The sequence below is a fragment of the Passer domesticus genome, chromosome 3, assembly GCF_036417665.1.
Source record: "Passer domesticus isolate bPasDom1 chromosome 3, bPasDom1.hap1, whole genome shotgun sequence".
Taxonomy (NCBI): domain Eukaryota; kingdom Metazoa; phylum Chordata; class Aves; order Passeriformes; family Passeridae; genus Passer; species Passer domesticus.
This window is the reverse complement of record NC_087476.1, coordinates 16,212,469-16,232,512: the sequence shown is the minus strand read 5'-3', so window position 1 is coordinate 16,232,512 and position 20,044 is coordinate 16,212,469. Positions and strand designations below refer to the sequence as shown.

At 39.1% G+C, this 20,044-nt stretch overlaps 2 protein-coding genes across 10 annotated transcripts in view; both read right to left on the bottom strand.

Moving 5' to 3' along the window:
• KIDINS220 (kinase D interacting substrate 220) overlaps window positions 1–11,404 on the bottom strand; it is a 75,323-nt gene extending 63,919 nt beyond the window's left edge. For 4 of the 7 annotated variants that reach the window (XM_064411994.1, XM_064411999.1, XM_064412000.1 and 1 more), the window contains exons 1-2: window positions 10,629–10,786; window positions 3,293–3,442 (exon numbers count right to left, since the gene is read on the bottom strand). In XM_064411994.1, the coding sequence (XP_064268064.1) occupies window positions 3,293–3,400 (108 nt within the window). In that variant the 5' untranslated portion in view covers window positions 3,401–3,442; window positions 10,629–10,786. Of the gene's footprint in view, window positions 1–3,292; window positions 3,443–10,160; window positions 10,299–10,628; window positions 10,787–11,253 lie in introns of those variants that run through there. The other 3 variants (XM_064411996.1, XM_064411995.1, XM_064411998.1) reach the window with 3 other exon arrangements.
• Window positions 11,405–13,227: 1,823 nt separating this feature from the next.
• MBOAT2 (membrane bound O-acyltransferase domain containing 2) overlaps window positions 13,228–20,044 on the bottom strand; it is a 92,446-nt gene continuing 85,629 nt past the window's right edge. For all 3 annotated transcript variants that reach the window (XM_064412004.1, XM_064412002.1, XM_064412003.1), the window contains one exon: window positions 13,228–19,601. In XM_064412004.1, coding sequence (XP_064268074.1) covers window positions 19,379–19,601 — 223 coding nt within the window. In that variant the 3' untranslated portion in view covers window positions 13,228–19,378. The remainder of the gene's footprint in view (window positions 19,602–20,044) is intronic.

The window sequence follows — 20,044 nt, the reverse complement described above, 5'->3', positions numbered from 1 at the left end:
TGCCCTGGAAAGAATAAAAATCAATGCAGAATCACAATCCAGTAATACCACTAATCTCCATAATTGAAACTATTAACACACGATTACTAAAGATACTTGATGACTCTTTCTGCTCTTTACACACACAAAATCACAGAAATGCATGGATTCTTTCAAAAATGCTTTCTGGCCCATCAGCTGTTCCTTATGTAATTATATTTTAAGGTAATTTTTCACAAAGAAAAATTATGCCCTCATGTAAGTTTATGTTATAACTGCACATTGTATACATTCAAAAGGACACCATTGCTTTTAGATCCTAAATTATATTTTGTATCAACAAGAAGTAGTTTTAGGTCTGGTCATTAAAAAAAAGGAATTAAAATGTTCAAAAAAATCAAGAGAAAATAAGATGCTACTTTTTAGAAAAGAACAGCTGTCTTTGGAGGAGAAAACAGAAATCCTGACTGACCACTCTTCCTTCTGTGACAACATCATTGGTCAGTGCAGGCAGAGCTGAGACATTGTTTATGCCATATCTAGCAAGGATTTCAACACTGTCTCCCACAACAACACTTAATGAAGAACAAGCTAGACACATGGATAGTGAGGTGGACTGAAAGTGGCTGCAGTGCTGAGCTCAGAGCACTGGGATCAGCAGTACAAAGTCCAGCTGGAGGCCAGTCACCAGGGAATCAATAGTGGGATCCCATTTAACCCTTTCATGAAGGACTGGGGCAATGGCACAGAGTGCACCCGCAGCACCTTGGCAGCCTGGACAAAGCTGGGAGGGGCAGAGAGCAGCTTGTGCTGTCATGCAGAGGGCACTGACAGGCTGGGCAGACAGAACCTTACTGCCCTGAGTACTGGTGTCTGGTTGGGATGTCCAGAGGGAACTGCACTGAATCTTTGTGAAGAGAGGCTGGGACTGTCCTGCACCAGACACAAGCAATTCCAGCTGGCTCCAGCCAACCCACCTCAGGACACAGGACTAGGTAATTTCCCAGGATTCCTTCCAAGCAGTGCTTGGAACCCCCTATTTTAGCCTGACCATTCTTCTCACCTCCTCAACAGTTACTATTGCTATCACTCTGATTGTCTTCCACAAGTGGGTAACACAAAAAGATAATACATTCCAAATAAAAGTATGTCTGGATAAGAAAAGGCTATGGATGGTAAAATTATTCCCTTCTGTAAGAAGTGTCATACAGCTGCAGACTGGCTTTAGTTTTCTGAAACAGATGTAAAATTTTCTTTAGGGGTACTGAAAACATCCTTCTCTTTTTGTTAGAAGACTCCCAAATGTAAGTATAATGTTATAAGGTTTTAGCAACCATCACAAAGATTTCACCAATACAGAAACAAAAGACAATTATTGTATCTGTGACCTCCAGATTAATTCTCAAAAGTTGTCCAAGAATCTAGACACTCCACAACAACTAAAAGCTCATATTTCTCTCACACATCAAGTACTGTCTATCTGTACATCACAGCTCAGTGTAAGTGCTGGAATAACCAAATTATAAAGGAGCACATCTGCATCTTTTTGGGGAAACCAATTAGTAGCATCACTTCACAGGTCAGCAGTCTCGCAACCCGTGAGAGAACAGAAGACTCAGAATTAAACATTCAGAAGCTCCTTTAGTACCAAGAGCAGAAAGAAAGGCACATCAAGGGAAAGTGGAGGCTGTTAGGATCAAACTGCATCACACAAAGCAAGCATCTATCATTAGTTGTTAATTCATGTGTCTGGTATGAGAGAGAAAAAATCTCACAAGCAGAAGGATGTGCAGAGAAAAGGCAGAGAGGCTGAGACTTGCTCCACTTAACTGAAACTGGTGGTGTTAATGCAATAAAACTGTTCATACACAAACTGACTGGGACATCCCAGCTTTTCTGGCAACTGACCACAGTGGAGATACAAAGGGTTGGTAACAATGTGGGTGATCCGACCAAGTCACAAGTCACTGCAGCCTGGGAGGTCCTGGCATTAGCAAACCTTAGCTTGCCAGCAATCTTTTTAGATCTCCAAAGGCACTCTCCTTTTGGTATTTTCCTTTAACCCAAGAAGAAAAGATGTCTTGGCAGGTCCAAAAATGGAAACTGAACAGCACTCAAAGCCACTGATTTCCAAGGAAGAGCTATCATTTAAACAAAAATCCTCTTATTATACATACAGAGCATGCCCGCAAGGGGTCTGAAACTGATGCAAACCACACGTCTGACTGCAGAAATTACCTCCTCCAATGAAACAGATAAGAAGACTGAAAACAATAGGTATCAGGGAAATGATCTCTGCAAAAAAGGCAGCTAATGAAACCCAGAACTACATTTAGTCCCACCAAAAAGTGAAGAAAAATTTAGAAAAGAAGGTGAAGGCAGTGACACTTGATAAAATCAATACGATCTGTCTGATTTCGGCCATGTTGCTGAAAGGAACTGCCAGCAGAGGAAACAGACATTCCCCTTCTCAGATATGCTACATGCCAGGTGGTGAGGTTCATGTGTATGCTCTGAAACTTAAAAATTCTCCCATCTGAAATGCCTCAGCATATGTGCACACACAGCATGGAACGAATGTGCCAACAATGAAAGAAAACTGTCTTAACTGAAACCAGATCTAACAATGACAGTAAGGCTAAATTCTGTACATTGTTTTCACACTTGCATGATGCTTTTTGGGTTTGAGTAACATACACTATTGGACTTCTTTCCAAAAAAATATTCTTTCCATCTTATGCAGATTTGAAATATTATCAAAAAAACAGATTCTGAATAACTGCCATATATACTCCCTATTGTGTATCACAACTTTTGTGTACTCCTGGTAAACTCTAGACTTGCTTCTTGGATACCTATTTTTCCACTAGATGAGCATATGCTCATCTAAGCTGCAATACAAGCTCTTAATTTGGATTGTATAGCAAAGCATCTCTTGACTGAAAACCATGATGTGAGGCAAGGGTTATCATCATACCAGGTTTCACCACAACATGAACAGGGCATATGCAGCTGGATCTGTGAGCTAGGAAACAATTCTTAGCCAGAGAAATACAGGTATGAACTCCATTCACAGAGTAAGGATAGAGCTGCATTTTCCAGCTCAGAACACTCTAGAAAGCAGATACTATGAAAGATGCTTGAGGAGCTGTCAGAGACTAAACATGCAGTGTTTAGGTTATGCATAGGTAAGCAATCACTTCAAAACAAAACTGAAATTTGTATATTAAATAACCAGTGTGATCTCACTGATTATTCATTCTATAGTTAATAAACAGCAACGTGAAACTGACCTTTTCAAAAATCATCTTACCTCATTTCTCTCATCAACATCCCTGCATTTCTCAAGAAGTGCTTTCAGAGCAGGAACATTTCCTTCTTCTACGTAGGTCAACAGACTCTGACTCATCAGACTCGCCATCTTCACACACTATTTAAAGGGCTTCTAGATAACAAAGCTTGCCTGTATTTCAGGAAAGAAAAAAAACAACAAAGCATAAGTAACAGCTATGACATTTGACATTAGAAAGCAGGAATTGCATATGCTAATAAGTTATTGGCTGGGTACAAACACCTGCCATTCTCTTCAACAAAACACTTTGGAGATGTGCATTAAAAGGCACTACGTTTCCATGAAAACTCTTAACTCTCTCTAATTCATAGAAAATTACAGAAATTATTCTACCTGTTTTGTGCTGTCTAAATAAATATTTTGAATGGAATGCACATAAGTATATACAACATTATAGGAATATCTGTTTATGCTACATACTTTATATATACTATTTAAATATAATTCTTATCCTTGATGTGTGTAAGCAGAGCATTGAGACTAATCAGCATTACAAAATACAGTGATGCTATCTAATCTGCAGCCATATGGAACTCTGAGAAACACGACTTACTAATCAGTTATCACCAACTTTATGCAGACATGACTGCATGTGATGGCACATTGTTAACTCAAGAGTCAAATGTAACACTGCTTCTGTTAACTGATTATGTTTTTAACTTCTAATATGCAAGACAGCAAAGGTTTTTCTTTCTTAAGGCAGACCACTAAGAACCATTTCAGACTTCCTAAAAAGCTGTGCCCAGTAAGTTCACAGCACCAGTAGTACTACTGTGCCAAATTTACACACACACAGGGACAGAAGCTGAGTCAAAATTTAAGTTTCACTGGAGGCAGAAGAGGTCATGGGGCTCCACCATCCTTACATACCTTTCTCCTCACCAGTGGCTGACATGATCATGCTCTCTGCCTTTTTCTTCTAACAGCAGAGGAAAACCTCCAGTTTAGTGTTAGCTAAAGCCCACTGCTTAGGCTATTCTCTCCCAGGGAGAAGCCATAGACTAGTGGATTCCCAGGAAAATATTCTTACTTTTATTTTCAAATCAAAGCAGACAATGAATTTTTCTGTGCTTCCAACTGAAGTGGGAAAAAAGAGATGAGAGGAATCCAGCAAGAACTTCCATGTGCTTAGCACAGAGAAGTAAGTTTAGATTTGAAGATTTAAATCAAATAATCCAGCTCTACCTTAAACTGCTTACACAGTCTGCAACACCATCCTTTCTCCTTTACCAAGGAAGGATATATAGTCATACACACTGTTGTGAAGGTATGTTAGATACTACCTGAGCTCACCTACAGCACTGCAGCCATCAGATGACTCACACACAGAAAGGCCTTGTTCAAAATAAGGCCAGTTAATACCTCACATGCAAATGAAATGCACATGCAAATGAAATTCAAGTGCACATGAATGCCCAGTGACAAAAGAAACTACAGACACCGTTTAAAACCCACACCTAAAACCAGTATAGATTTGATACATAAAGCCCAGCAGCAGTTTTCCTAGGCACTGCCCAAGCAGCCAGTCTGTCCCACAAGAAAGCTATAAATAAACTAAGAGCACAAAAGGTCTGCCACATTTACCATACAGTTAAATTACCATCAAAGGGGGTGAGCAGCACAACAGTGGTGTTATTATTTTTGTCTCCATTTTTTTCAGTAGGAGGAAGAGCCAATTGAGAGGTTGCAAACTTAAAAACAGAAAACCCACTAATCCACACAAAATACGAAAGGTTTGAAAAGAAATGGCAATTTTACTGACTCAGTGTGGACACACTGGCTCCTACTGCCATTTCAGACACTAAAAATACCAGGAAAGTTAGCATCTTGCCTGGCATCCAGCTGCCAGCCCAGGACAGCCCACCTCCCTTACAGCCTACAGCAGCATCTTACAGCCTTAGGCAGGTGTCTCAGATATTCTCAGGCACCTAAAATGACATTAGATATTCACATACACCTGTATTCCTCCCATTATTTTTTACATATGACAACAGAAATCCATGAAATGTGGTTTGCTGCTAGCTCCACTGCCACCACAGGCATTTTTTGCTTTTCCTGTGTTATCTCCCAGCTTCTCTCCTGTAGTTTTACCTTCAATCCCCATGCTATTTTCCATACCAAATATTAAATTTGAAAATTGTATTAAGAAAATCCCCAAAGCATGACTAAAAATGTCTCACCAAATGATTTACACTCTGCAGTTGCTATCCAAACTTCACCAATTAATTCTTCGCTAGTGTGAAAAGAAAGAAAGTATTCAGCATTGCTTTTTCCTCAAAGTAAGATTCTTCCCTTGATGTTCCCTATGGGCATACTTCCAAAAGGCAGAGTTAGCCCTGCTGCACTGTAGATAAGCATCCTGCTTCAGAAATCCCAGCTGGGGACTGCAGCTTCTGCCTCCATGCAGAGCTGAATCCTTAGGGACAGCTTAAACCTCTGACTAAGAGCAAAACACCTGATGTCAGTGAACACATCCAGAGATGTGTTTATAAACTCCATGTTAATATTACCTTCATAAATAATAAAAGATTTGTACCAGTGAAACAGGTCCAAAAATATTAATATTTCTTGTCCCCTATGCTTCACTGTCACAAAACATCCCCTTCTTAGAATGAGTAACAGTCTATTTGATAAAAACAAGAATCACAAGATCAAATACTGTAATTATGCATTTTAAACACTCATGCTTTTATTTGCCCTTTTTCAGGCAAGCTTCTTAGAGCATCCTAAAGATTAACATCACTGGAGGGCATTAGGAAAGCACAGTTTAGGGACAACAACCACCACCAAACAAACAAAATTCTCCCCACCATTCCAGAAACAAAGTTACATTTAAAAATGGTAGTATTAAGGTTAGTGGAAACTTTGCTTTATTTTTTCCCCACCAAGAACAAAGAACATGCCTGAAATAAGCCTGACTGGGTCTGTTCATGATACACTCATGACAGCAACTCAACATCAGCTGAATACAGTCACAGTCCACCTTTTCATTAATCAAAATGTACCTTACTATGTTATGAAAATTAGGCATTGTACTCAAAGTTCACAGGAGTGCTTTTCTTCCAATGCTTCAGATTTCTTTTAAGTAATCATAAAAACTGAAGCAAGACTCTGAGGAACAGTCTCTGGCTAGAGAAGTAATTCTACTCTGGTCCCTGTAATGAGAAAAGCTCCTGAAATATATATTGATACACTTTTCAAACAACCCAGAATAAAAAGAAAACTAAGGCTTACTCTTGACCAAATTAAAGGATGAGAACTTAATCCCTGACAAACTTCAGAAATACAGTGCAAAACCAGTATCATTCAAGAACATCCTATACATAAATGGTCCTTAATTGCTCAATTAACATATTTACTTTCTTTGACACAGCAGAAGTATTTTCACAACCTATAACAAAAATTTAAGTTAAAACCAGGATTCTATTTGGAAACCAATCCCCTTTCCAATAAGGATAAATGCTGTTATTTTTCTCTCCCACCTAAGTGAGCTAATTTCCAGTGCAAAAACCTGCTCTTCATCCACAATCCAAACTTTCAAGCTTGAAAATCTCACCATGCCCTTGCGCAGCAAATCCTGGTATTTTACAAAACTAACAACACACCAAGAACTATGAAATCATATAAAGTGCACAAATGCTCAGGTGAAGGCAATGTTTGCACAGGATTAACCTGTTTTGGTAAGGCTCTTGCATCCTGAGCTGAAGCAGACAAACATTATCACAGTTTTGGAAAGACTGCAAGAATTTGTCAATTTAAAAAAAAAATAGTTTCTCTCAACAGCACCAATATTGACAGCAGAGGTCCTGACAACTCAAATCTGCAGGTATTTTACGTATTCTCAGAACCTCTTATCAGTTCCTAACCATATAAGAAATATTACTCACTAAATTTCCCAACTATCACAATTTTTTCATAGAACTTCTGCATGTTTTTTTCTTTAATTGTGCAAACAGTGATCTTTTAGGAATAAATGTCAAAACTGGTCAACAACTCTAGCATTATTGAGAATACCTACTGAAAACAAAAGAAAAAGTCAAGATAGTAATGACATTAAATTCGTACTTTTTTATTGTACAATGAAAAAACTGTTGTCTACTTTTTAATTCCTCCTTCCTTTTCCAGACACAAAAGCCACCTTCCCAACATGCAACACTGTGGCAGATCTTTCAGCTAACTATAAAAGGAAATAATTACTATGCTGCTGAAATCTGAGCACGTACAACTCCAATGTGTGAATGCACAGCATTTCACCCTTAAGAACTGGAAATGCCATCTTTTCAAATTAAAATTTAAAAAAAAGTAAAACGTAAGAATTGTACACATTACATTTATTATAAAAAACTAGCATAAGCCAGTTTCATATTCTCACACATTTTTATGCTTTATGATGGTATAAAGGAATTAATACCATGCTGAAACATCACCTTTACTTACAGCACACAGAATCTACTCACACAAGCATTGCCCAGCCCTTACGACACCTCATTGTAATACCTTCCTAAACTGATATACCTCCTAAACATGAAGAGATCAAAAGTCAGGCATCACACAAAGTGGCAAATATTTTAAAATATTCTTTCTATTGGGACTGAGTCAACCAGGATTCTGTTTAGAGAAGAAATTTTCAGAACAGCTAAAATGAGTCTCTAAAAATATTAATTGCTGGTATCCAGAGTCAGAGAGAAATAACAAATCTAAGTTTCCATAAGTAGTCTACACCCACACTTCTCCTCCAGTGTCAGAAATTCCAGTGTGACTAATGACCTTATGCTGCATTTCTGCTTTTCCCTATATATCTGGGAACATTTATTCTACTTCTCTTAACCACATTTCTGTTATCCAGGTGAGAAGACTTTTTTTAAATGACCTTATTTTTTTGTTACTTTATCACAAAGAACAAAATTGTGTAACTCTAAAATATCAAAAGACACAGAAACTACAGCTGGACAGACATTCTTCTTTTGAAACCTGAAAATAATATAACTTTTAAAAATTTGCATAAAAGGAGGTCTCTACTGTAACCATCAAAACTGCATACAGTAAGAAGTAGGAGAAATTGGAAATACACAAGTCCTTCTTTTCTGCCTCATGCACTCAAGGCAACGGCCATTTCCAGATATTGTAGTGATGGATTTTTTTGTTAGTTTTAATAAAACAAAAGAGGCTGGGGATTACACATAAAAGACTAGAAAAATGTAAATCTATATTTAAAATGCAGGGCTGGTTGTCAGATGATAGCAACTATCAGACATGCCTATGTTCCACCCTGATTAAGAAAATCAGTTAAAATAATGTGTGAAGTAGCTGACAACAGATTTATACTTTACCAGAGGAATCTGTCCACCTTTGAGACAAAATTTAAATATGGTCAATGAACAGTAACATATTGCTAAGAACATCTGAATTCCAAGACAAAATTCAATTCTTAAACAAAACACAAGGTGCTCAGTCCTACAAAACATTATTTCAGGTTTTAAATACATCAGATAAAAGAAAGTAAACAGAAAGTTACCAATATTAAGGGGTTTCTTAAAATTATGCCAACTAACACAAATCAATTGTCAAAACCTGTACAAAATACACAAAAAGCACAAGAAAGTCTGCAATGTCATCTTACACAGTCTCACATGGCCAACACGTTTCTCTGTATCATAAATCCAAGGGTATGTTAGTCACAGACACAAGTTACATGACAAAAAAAAAAAAATCTATCTTTTGGAATGTTTCCACTTAAAAAGAGTGAATGCTGTGATGTGGAACTTCAAACTAATATGGCACCATTTCATAAGCTGTGGTCACACAGAATTTCAAGCAGATATTAATTTCTGAATAACCAATTTCTTTTAAATAAACACTGTGGCAGAACAAAGAATAGATGGCTATCTAGTAGACAAAAAGATGGGTTTTCTTAAATGTTCTGATCTCAGAAAAATATCTTCTGTTTTGCTGTCTTTACTACTTGATGGCAGGGAGGAGTGGCAGGTAATTAATCAGGTAACAATTCAAACACTTTTCAAGCAAAAGATGTTACAGTACTCCATCATTAATCCTTTACCAAAAGTTATTGAGAGGTAACCGATTTTTAAGCATATATGTGAAGTGGCAAAGCCCCCACTACCTTTAAGACAGTGATATCCTGTGGCAGGACCTAAAGCAATGGGCAGAAACTGAAACACAGAATCAATTAAGCTGGAAAAGACCTCTGAGAAATCATTGAGTCTAACCTGCGATTGAACACCACTTTGTCACCTAGACCATGGCACTAAGCGGTCTTGCCTTAACCACCTCCAGGGTCAGTGACTCCAGCATCCCCCTGGGCAGTCCCCTGCAATGTCTAACCACTCTTTCTGAGAAGAAATTCTTCCTAATACCAACCCAAACGTCCTCCTACACAGCTGGAGGCTACATTCTCTCCTCCTACCACTTGTTACCTGGGAGAGGAGGCTGATCCCCCCTTGGCTACAGCCTCCTTTCAGGTAGTTGTACAGAGTGATAAAGTCACCCCTGAGCCTCCTTCTCTTCCAGGCTAAACACCCCCCGCACTCCCTCGGCCTCTCCTCACAGGACTTGTGCCCCTCACCAGCTTCGCTGCCCTCATCTGCATTCAAAGGAGTCTCTGACCGAACATCAGGAAACACTTTGTTACTGGGGGCGACCCAGCACTGGCACAAGCTGCCCAGAGAGGCTGCTCCTTCCTTGGAGGCACACCAAAGCCCTGTGGGCACGGTCCGGAGAGCCACTCTTGCTGTCCCCATTCGAGGAGAAGGAGTGGACCCTATGACCAGGGGAGGATCCTCCCACCCTCAGTCCGTCTGTCATTCTTTACCTTAGAAACTAGATGTCAAAAACTTTCCTGACGAGTCGAACCCTTAAGAGCCAGCAAGAGAGAAACACGGTACAAGAGGCTCCTCCACCCCCGGGACAGGGGGGACAGGGACGCCAGGCCGTGCCCGCGGCACCTGCGGAACGCTTCACCCACGGGGCGGTGCCCCCGACACCGCACAGCGAGCCCGGTCACGGCACCGCCGTAGCCCCGGGATACGCAGGGCAGGGCAGAGCGGAGCGGGCGCGCCGCCGCTCCCGACCCGCGGCCCTGCACTGAGGGGGCCGGGGCATGAGGGGAGCGGGCCCACGAGCCACGGCGGCCCGAGCGCAGCGCTCCGCCGGGCCCCGCCGGAGCGGCCCCGCGGCGCCCTTTGTTTGGCAGCGGGAGCGCCGCCTCCCCCACAGCCCGTGCCCTTCCCCTGCCCTTCCGCGGCCGGCCCATGTCCCCCGCCTTCCTGCCGCTACCTACCCCACGGCCGGGCGGATGCGGCCCCTGCGGCGGCTGCCCGGGCCCAGCAGGAGCCTGACACGGAGCGAGGCGGCGGCGGCGAGCGCTGCTCAGCTGGGCCCGGCGGCGCCCGCCATCTTCCGCCTCGGCACTCCGCCCGCCCGGGCCGTGACGCGCGGGGGCGGCTCCGCCCGGCTCCGGCCGCGCCCAGCGCCGCGGGCGGCGGCAACGGCGGCCCGGGCACAGCGGCCCAGAGCGGGCCGGGCACAGCCCTGCCCGGGAGCGCCGCGGCACCGCCGGCCGGGCACAGCGGCCAGAGCGGGCCCGGCTGAGCCGGAGCGCAGCGCTGGGCAGCCCAGAGGGTGGCACCGCCCTGGAGAGCCACCAGCACTCCCCCCCGGGTGCTTTCTGATAGGAAAGAAGGGGGGAAAGGGTATGAGAAATTGGTGCTTGATGTACGGACGGACTGGGGAACGAGAGGCTGCAAAGCAGCGCCGCGGAAAGGGACCTGGCCTTGAGCCCTGGGGGCAGTTTTGGGCACCACGGTATAAGAAAGATATCGAGCTGTTAGGGTCCAAAGGAGGGCAACGAAGGTTCTGAAGGGCCTTGAGCCGAGGAAATGCGAGGAGTGGCTGAGGTGACTTGCCGTGTTCAGTCTGGAGAAGAGTGAGGAGAGGCCTCATTCAGTTACAGCTTCCTCATGTGGGAAAGAGGAGGAGCAGGCACTGATCTCTTCTCTTGGTGACAGTGACAGGACCCGAGGGAAAGCATGAAGCTGAGTCGGGAGTTGAGGCTGAACGTTAGAAAAAGGTTCTTCACCCAGAGGGTGGTTGGCTCTGGAACCAGCTCTCCAGGGAAGCTGTCAGCACCAAGGCTGACAGAGTTCAAGAAGTGTTTGGGCAATGCTCTCAGGCCCATGGTGTGACTCTTGAGGCTGTCTAGCCAGGACTTGAACTTGATAATTCCAATGGGTCTCTTCCAACTCAAAACATTTTATGTTTCTGTGGTTTAGTATCTCACTTCATAATCTCCCACCACCCAAATCCTCATTCCCCATATCATAGTGTTCCCACCCATCAAGTGTTAGCTGTGTTCTCACCATGTAGTTACAAATTTCAGAGAGAAACAGTAGCTCCTTCCCTCCTGCATAAAAAGAACTGTCCAAACACAGTGAAGGACCTTACAGAAAACTGCCTTTTCTGCCTCCATATTCACAATCACCCACTTTTGCTAGAGATGGATCCAGCTTCTGACATCCTTGTGCTCTTCTAAATTTTACCCTATGCTTAGATTAGGAGCAACACTTTCCCACCAGTGACTAATTCACATAGGCAGTGAAACATGGTGCAATTGTTACTTATTCAGTTTGGAAAGATCATATGCAGCCTCCATGGAGAAATAACTCCTTTGCTTCTATATATGACCACCTTAGGAAGAGCTCTGGTTGCCAAACTCTGGACAGATCTCCAACTCTCACCTAGTAATTAGGTTGAAGAATCTCCCCCTAGAACTACTTCTGTATTCTATACTGAAACATCCTGCATGTTATCAGGAATTACTGAAATAGAACTAAAGTAGTTACAGGCACAAAAAAATATCTGCTGGGTCCAGAATGTTCTCAATTATGACTCCTTCTTTGCAGCAACTTAACAATTTAACTTAGTAGCAGAAAGCTGTGTTTTATTTTATTCTCTTCAAATTAGTTTTTCACTAAATGCAGCAATGTTTAGTTCATGAGGACACTTGATACTCCTGACTGACTCTGTTGTGAATGTGTATTTGAGAAGGCAATTTCCATTGCAGACTAACTTCTGGTTAAAATGACAACACCAGGCCTAAAATTCTATCTGTAGTCCTTTGTGTTGGAATGGCAAGTATTTTCATCTCCTGTGATACTGCTTGCTGAAAGAGAATTCAAAACACAAAGAGAAAATTATTCAGAGTGAGATAGGAAGTGATGGAAATAGCCCCTCTTTAGTAGTGACACCTAATATCTCTTACATTCTCCAACAATCTAAGCTCACACAATAAAAACCTGCAGGCTCAGGATTTCAGCCAGCTTTGACATACTGTCACCAGCCAACAGAAACTGCCTTATCAGAGTCCTGGTAGCTGAGTTGCAAAAACAAAACAAAATAAAACAAAACAAAAAACAAATTTAAAAAAAAAAGCAAGTATGGTACACATTTAGCCCTGGTTCTTTGGAGCCAGCAATTAAAGCAACACCTTCTTCAAAGCACCAAATTTGATTTCTCAGTTATGAGGTTTCCATTTCTCAAACTAAAAACACCACAGTTGTCACATCCAGAAGAAGCAGTGCTCATCGGGTAGCAATGTGCTCTGAGATGGAGGGTTTAAACTGCTTAAGCACCTTTCCCAAGTAACAAGAGGCTAGACTCAAAATTCTGTTTACTAGCTCTACTGAAAAATAATTATATACATATACTTGTATATAAGCTCTAGAAAGCAATCTAAATAAATGCAATTTTGAACTAGAACACTCTAAATAACAGTGTAAATGCATGCAATGTATATTTAGCAATCTAAAAGGAGAAACTGCATTAAAATAATTTTGTTCTTCACCACTCATTAAAGACAGTACAGAAATTAGAAAAACAAGTTCACTTTTTTTAAACTACAGTTTAATCAGATTTAAAGACACAAATTAGAAAAGAACATTTATAGGCAAGTTAAAAACACCTTTAAAACATAACAGCATGCTGCTTTTGCAGCACTGCTGAGACAAATTAGAAATAAGTAATTATTAAAATATCACAATCACAGTGTAACTAACAGTGGTATTTTAATTTTACCATACACCAACACTTAGTTTATGGATCTGTTGAAAAATAACACTTTTTAAAAAATATATATTTTGGAATAATAAAAATGAAATTCACTGACAATGTATTATAATCTGAACCAGGAAAGGCAAATTTAGGAATACTGTAGCTATCCACTTTTAGGGGTGTTCTCTCACCTTAACATACGGGTGGTTGGAGGCATAACTACTTCTGCATTGAGGTAAAACTATTCCTTTGAATGTGTAACCAAGGCAGGAAAGAATAAAGTTCCATATTTTAAATTCTTAAATTGAATAACTTATTACAACATCTTTGAATAATGCTACATTACCCATCTTACACTATTTTTCATCCAATACATTTTGAATGTTCTCTTCTAACTGATCTAGAACACATCTGAGGTCTGGGATTTAAGAGTAACTACCTAATTACTATTGTAGCATTTTGACACCTTTGTCACAGTAAGACACACCAGCAGATTCTCCACAGAAATAGTCAACATCACTGGACAAAAGAAGGTACAAAGAAAAGATGTAAAGAGAACTGAAAAACACAGAGAAAGGCAAAAGATGCATAGGCAAATGCTCCTTAACTTATTGTAGTAATTGTTGCACCTTTAATAAGCAGTGTTGCACTTTCTGATTACCAATCTCTAGGCACCCCATTTTCTCTATTTTTTTGTTTCAGATTACACTGTCCCAGTTTTCAAGTCTGATCTAGCTAGACCATGGACCCCAGCTATCTATTCATATGACATATTATAGTGAAACCTAAATGAAACTCCAACCTGGGGTTCCTCCCCCTCAGAGAACAAAAGGAAGGAAGAAGATTGTGCAGAGGTCTCTTTTGCCAAGAGGTTTGTTTGGAATAAGGTGCTGGACTGAGTCACTAGCAAGACAAAAACCTTCCTCCAGAAGTAGCCCTACCTCAGATCTCAGTCTGAAGTCACACAGCTTTTCAATTCAAAATTTATGCAATGTTTATATGGATATGCACATGGGTTCAGAAAATCTAAAACCATCTACAACCAAGACCAGGTCTAAGTCACTGGACACACAGCTAATGCACAAATGATGATAAAGTGGCAACATTTGCTTTTGCACATTTGTATACCTAAAGTGAGCAAAACTGTGGTTTAAATATTTAATGTGATGCAAATTGATACATTTGAGATCAGGTTTTGTATAAAACCTACAAAAAGCCCCTTCTGAAATAAGTTTTTAAGAAATCTTTTTTTCATTTAGCTTTCACCATAACAAACAAGTGTTGCAGTATTTGTAACTGTAACTTTGCAGGGTGAGTTTGTGGATGCCTGGATTTCATGGTGTTTGCAAAAAGTCTAGATTAAGCCAGCAAACATGTCAAAAATCCAGCCAGATGTAGTATAGAGCAGCTGCAGCCTGGGTCACAAGCAAGCAGCCAAGCTCAGCACACAGGGTTAGCTCCCTGTGGGAACTGTGGCAAACCCCTCCAGGCACAGATGGGACACGTTCTGACCAGAGACTCCTCCACTGCCATCCTTTTCCACCAAGACTCTGAGGATGAAGATCGACAGCACAAACGAGCTGAGATGCAGACAGACCTGGTAATCTTACGAGAGTAGGCTCAATTCACTAGCATGCCTGCTTGCTTATTTAGAGTAGCATTTAAATACTTATTGAAGTACTTATTGTCAATTGATTTTTAAACAGGAAAATTAAAAAATACACCAAGTGCAGTTCAGAGTATTATTTGACCTAAATAAATACATAAAGGTCAATAATGTAGTGAAATGCTGTCATGAATCAGCACATAATTAATGTGTATTTTTTTTATACATAGTCTGCATCATATTAAAATCCTTAAATTTATTTCCATCTGTTTTTCTAGCACTGATCACTTTTCTACATAGATGGTAGTATTTCAAAATTTTCAATGAAAATTAAATTCTCAAGCCCAATTTCAGAATTCAATGAGAATTACAAAGTGAAAGAATTAAAGATAAGGGAAATGAAAGCCCAAATTATAGTAACTTGTGCTTTTAAATTTCTTTATCTTTGAAGGCCAACTTATGAAGTTGAACATGTGAAAGTTTACATATGTGCAAGTTACATATTTTTATGCAAACATGAAGACACATTTGACCACGTATTTAAACAAATTGTCAACAATTTGTTTGCAAAGCTTCTGAGAGAAAAAAAAAAAATCTAGATTTTGTTAAAATTCCTTTTGATATGAATTAGACAGGAGGTGATGATCTCAAACATCTCCTCTGCATCAGAAGACATTTTACCACTATCCAAATCAATGCCATCAAAAGAGGCAAAACTACCTAGTGTGCATCCTGTCATACAAGCCTAGCATTTATATTAGTATTACTTATTCCCCTGGGGGAAACAGAACAAGTTCTTCAAGTGTAAAATTCCCCTAATAAATAATTTACTATATTGATAAAACTTATGGTATAAGTCAGTGTAGAGCAGGGAATATACCAAGGTCTCTTCATGGCCTTCTCACTAAAGTGTGATTTGTAATCAAGAGCATATTGAAATGCATACCAATATTTTTACATGTAATACATCTTCAAATGTCACCAATTACTGAAATCTTGTCTACATGTCAACTTAAGGAATGGCCAGGGAAGAATAAGTTTCCTGAATAAGAAGGGCATATCTGTAACTGCAAAGCTAATAAAGCCTTTTTGATTACAACAGTTGTGGGCACCACTGAAAGTATTATTTAAATATGTAATATATATCTCTCTCATTAATACAGAATCATAAAAGTTAAAACATGCTAAGCAAGCAAATAGTTACTATTGGGGTGACTACATTTAGTAACCAACATTAAGTGCCTGAATGAACTGTTCACAATAGGCAAATATCTGCAAAGCACCGTAAAATTATGAATGATATGTTGCATTTACTTTTCATAGTGTGCTGATCTGCAATACAGGAAACACTTTTACCTTTTGGATATACATTATTTAATAAGTGAAAGAATACTTTTAAAACCATGTTTCCTTCATGTCCAAAACATTTATAGGAAATATACTTTCTACAATTTTTGTCAGGAAGAGCAATAAAAATCACTGCCATCCTTTCAAATTCAGTATTATCAAATGATGTGTGTAAAATCTAAAAATTATCTAAAGCATTAGGGCTGGCTGCTCTTGACTTTCTGACTGAATGGATAAAAAGGATCCAGTGTGAGAGGAAGGTAGAAATTAGTAAAGCAGAGGGAAAGAAACATCAAAACCCCAGTCTGACTAAAATCAGGGTGCTGCCATTAAAATAAAACAGTTCTTTCCATAGTCCTCAAGAGAATTCATTCTTGTTAAGAGCAGATGTTTGTTCAAAGTACTTTTATATTTAACAATGGCATTTAAAGGGTAAATTCTAGGACACTATACTTAAATTCTGTGTAGAATTAATTAATTGTCATAATTGCCTTGCAATTATTTAATGAGTTCAAATCATAAAGAAAAAAGTCATGTCCAATTTTGAAACCTGTATTTTACCACCTGTGCTCAATGAAAGTATTCATGTATTTTCTTAGTTGTTTCAACTTCCCTACATACAGAAGTTCTGAACAAAACTGTACCTCTGAATTCACTCATGTTGAAGTACCAGTCTACCCTAAACCTTATTTTCTGAGAGCCTTTACAGCTGTTTCCCTATTTCCTTAAGAAGACTTAGTTAGCCTCTACAGCACACATGCCAAAACAGTAAATCAAGAGTATGAGAACATAAATAGGAAAACAGCACATTGTACTGGCATCCAAAAGTGGTTTTTTAAAATAAATTTGGAGACTGCACCAACAAGAAGAATTTTAAGTTCCAGAGTAACAAATGCTGAAAGAATCAACCCTATTTCTACTTACCCACCCAGAAATGTGGAAATATTTTTCTGTTGTTTTATGTAAATGTCCCTTCAAGTACAGAATGCAAAAAAATGTCTTTCCTGATTCTGTGTCTAACAAGGATGATCAAACAAACTAGCATACCCTTACTTTATCAACAAAAAGAAAACCATAATGTGGTGTCAAAGAAGTGTATGACAACCACAACCTTATGTAAGGGGAAGTCTACCTGGGCAATCAAAGTAAGGATTTAGAAGTCAGATTATTTTATTTTGAAGATAATACAGCTGTCACTGAAACAATGAACATCCCTCCTCACCTAAACAGACTCATCCACCCTCATTTCGTATTCAGTTCCCCCTTTCTGAGTACATTAATTAGTGCTAACCTACATATATGGGAAGTTATCTTCTCTTCCTCCTGGAGTTTTAGGCGAGGAGCCAAGGGCCAGAGAATTATGACAGCAAGGAAACAACTCTGACCTAACTTATGGTCTGGTTCTTCAGGGAGTACTGTGATGATTTTTACGTGGCAATATCCCCAAAGCTGAGGACCATCATTGCACTTCTGGCAGTAAGAATACTCATCCAACTGGAGCTAGATATTTGATTAAAACTTTAGGTTTCAAAATATTATGACAAAATTTTCTCAATCATTTGTTAGTTATTAATCAACCAGCTGCATTATTTTTCTCTGGTATTATTTTGTATCTGGTTTAAAATTAAGAATAAACCCCACATGGATAAACATCTTGTGTTTACTTTAAAATATTATATGAAAATACAGAATATATGCAATTAAAATGTAGCCCTTTAACAGTAGTACTTTAGCACTAACCATCATCACGATGAATGATTGGAAATAGATATAACCACTACATTGTTTCCTTGACACACTTCCATAATTCAGACAGTCAGATATTCTGAAGGATTTCTTTCTTTCATTCTGTTACCCAGAAATATGACATGAAATTTGCATCTAAAATTCTAATTCAAAGAAAAAGCTTTTCCTCAAATTCACACACTTCTTTGGATAAAGATTTATCAATTATCAAGCATACAGAAATTGGTTGTGATAGTCATTTCATGTTTGACTACCCATGTGCTGGAGCTTCAAGGTAATTTTTCTATTTTATACTGAAAGCATCATCAACTAACTGATGCCTGAAAATTCAAAATAACTTTAAGTATTAAAAATTACTTTTTGTAAAACAGTTCTATTCTAGAACAAGTATTTATGGTATTTAAGGGCAAAACTGCACTTTCATTGAAATCCCAGTGCTTGCACATTGTCTTCTGTGCCTTGTGGCTGTCTTTCCCCCTTTGGCTGCAAAGCCCACTTGGCAGTGTATTATTGGGTTTAGGTACTTTAAAGTAAAAGAAACATATACTAGAGCTATCAATCCATGGAAAAGGTAACTCTTCAGGTGTTTTTAATCCATTCAGAAGGGCCATTTAAATCCATTCAGAGTAATGATACTCTTTATCAAAGAAACCTAACTATAATTTGGCATCAATGTTTACAGTTCTGTAATGTACTCTAATAGTTTGAGATAAGAAAACCCTCCAAATACTGAGATGCTTATTGCAATTCCCTTTAAAAGACTCCGAAGTCTTCTAGACTTTGCATTTCCTCTCATTATCTTCTTTATAGCACATAGTGTTATATATTTGAAATACTTTTCACATAAAATAACACTTGAAATACCCACTTAGAAACAATATTTCAGTAAATAGAGGGTTTAAGGCAAGTCATTCAGTTGGAAAAATTAATTTCCATTTGTTAATCCTAGACTGACACAATTTTATTCCACCCCATCAGTGCCTTGGGATACACAACGTACATTCAGCAAAGGGCACACATATGACCCTATGGACATACGTTGCAAGTCCTGAGTGCCCATTGAAATAATGGTAATATCTTCATATAAGGCGTGACCCACAGGGACATGGCATGGGAGGGGTTAATTTGTTTTGTTTCCAGTCTTGCTATTGTATGTGATTTTCCTAGGTAATGCATTCTTTTCTTACTAAGTATCTTTGCAAACAAATACAAACCCCTTTAAAAGGTGCTAAAAATGGGTTTCTGAAAACATACAAAATATATTCATCATAGTATTTCCTCAATCACTGTTTTAATGCTTGATATCTGCAGGTTATTTCTTCTTTCTGACTGAAACTATTATTTGTTGTGGAATAATTGTTCTTTTGCAAAAGACTTTCTTCTTCTAGTTTTCTGGACCACACAGGCTGGACACTTTCATGCTTTTTGCTTCCTTTTTGAGTTCTTTTCAATGGAAATACCAACAACACCAGGATGCTGGCAATATGAAGACAGAAATAGCAGGAGCTAAAAAAAAACCAGAAATAATAAATCAATGAAACTCTAACCACTCTAACAGATATACTTTGCACATAAGATATGAAAACATTAGTATTTTATTTAAGAAAAGCAAAATAAGGAGAAAATTATAAATTAAGTCTTCCCTCACATTATTTAGGACTGTAATAATGTATAAAGTGAACAGAAGTCTGCTTTCAACTTTTTTCACAGGCTGTTTCTGGGAAGTCAATATCTAGTCTGGTATAAAATAGTTCAAGGGCAAATAGTAATTTCAAAGGTATCCTCTGGTTTTGTTTTTGGCTGGGTTTTTTCCCTTGCCTCCTGAAAAATAAGTCTGTTATGACAGGAAAGTGTGAGCAGCACAAGACACACCATCCAAGCACTAGAAATACAGTTCACTCAGCTACAAATCCATCTTAGAATTGTATCACTAGAATAGCTTTAGAAAT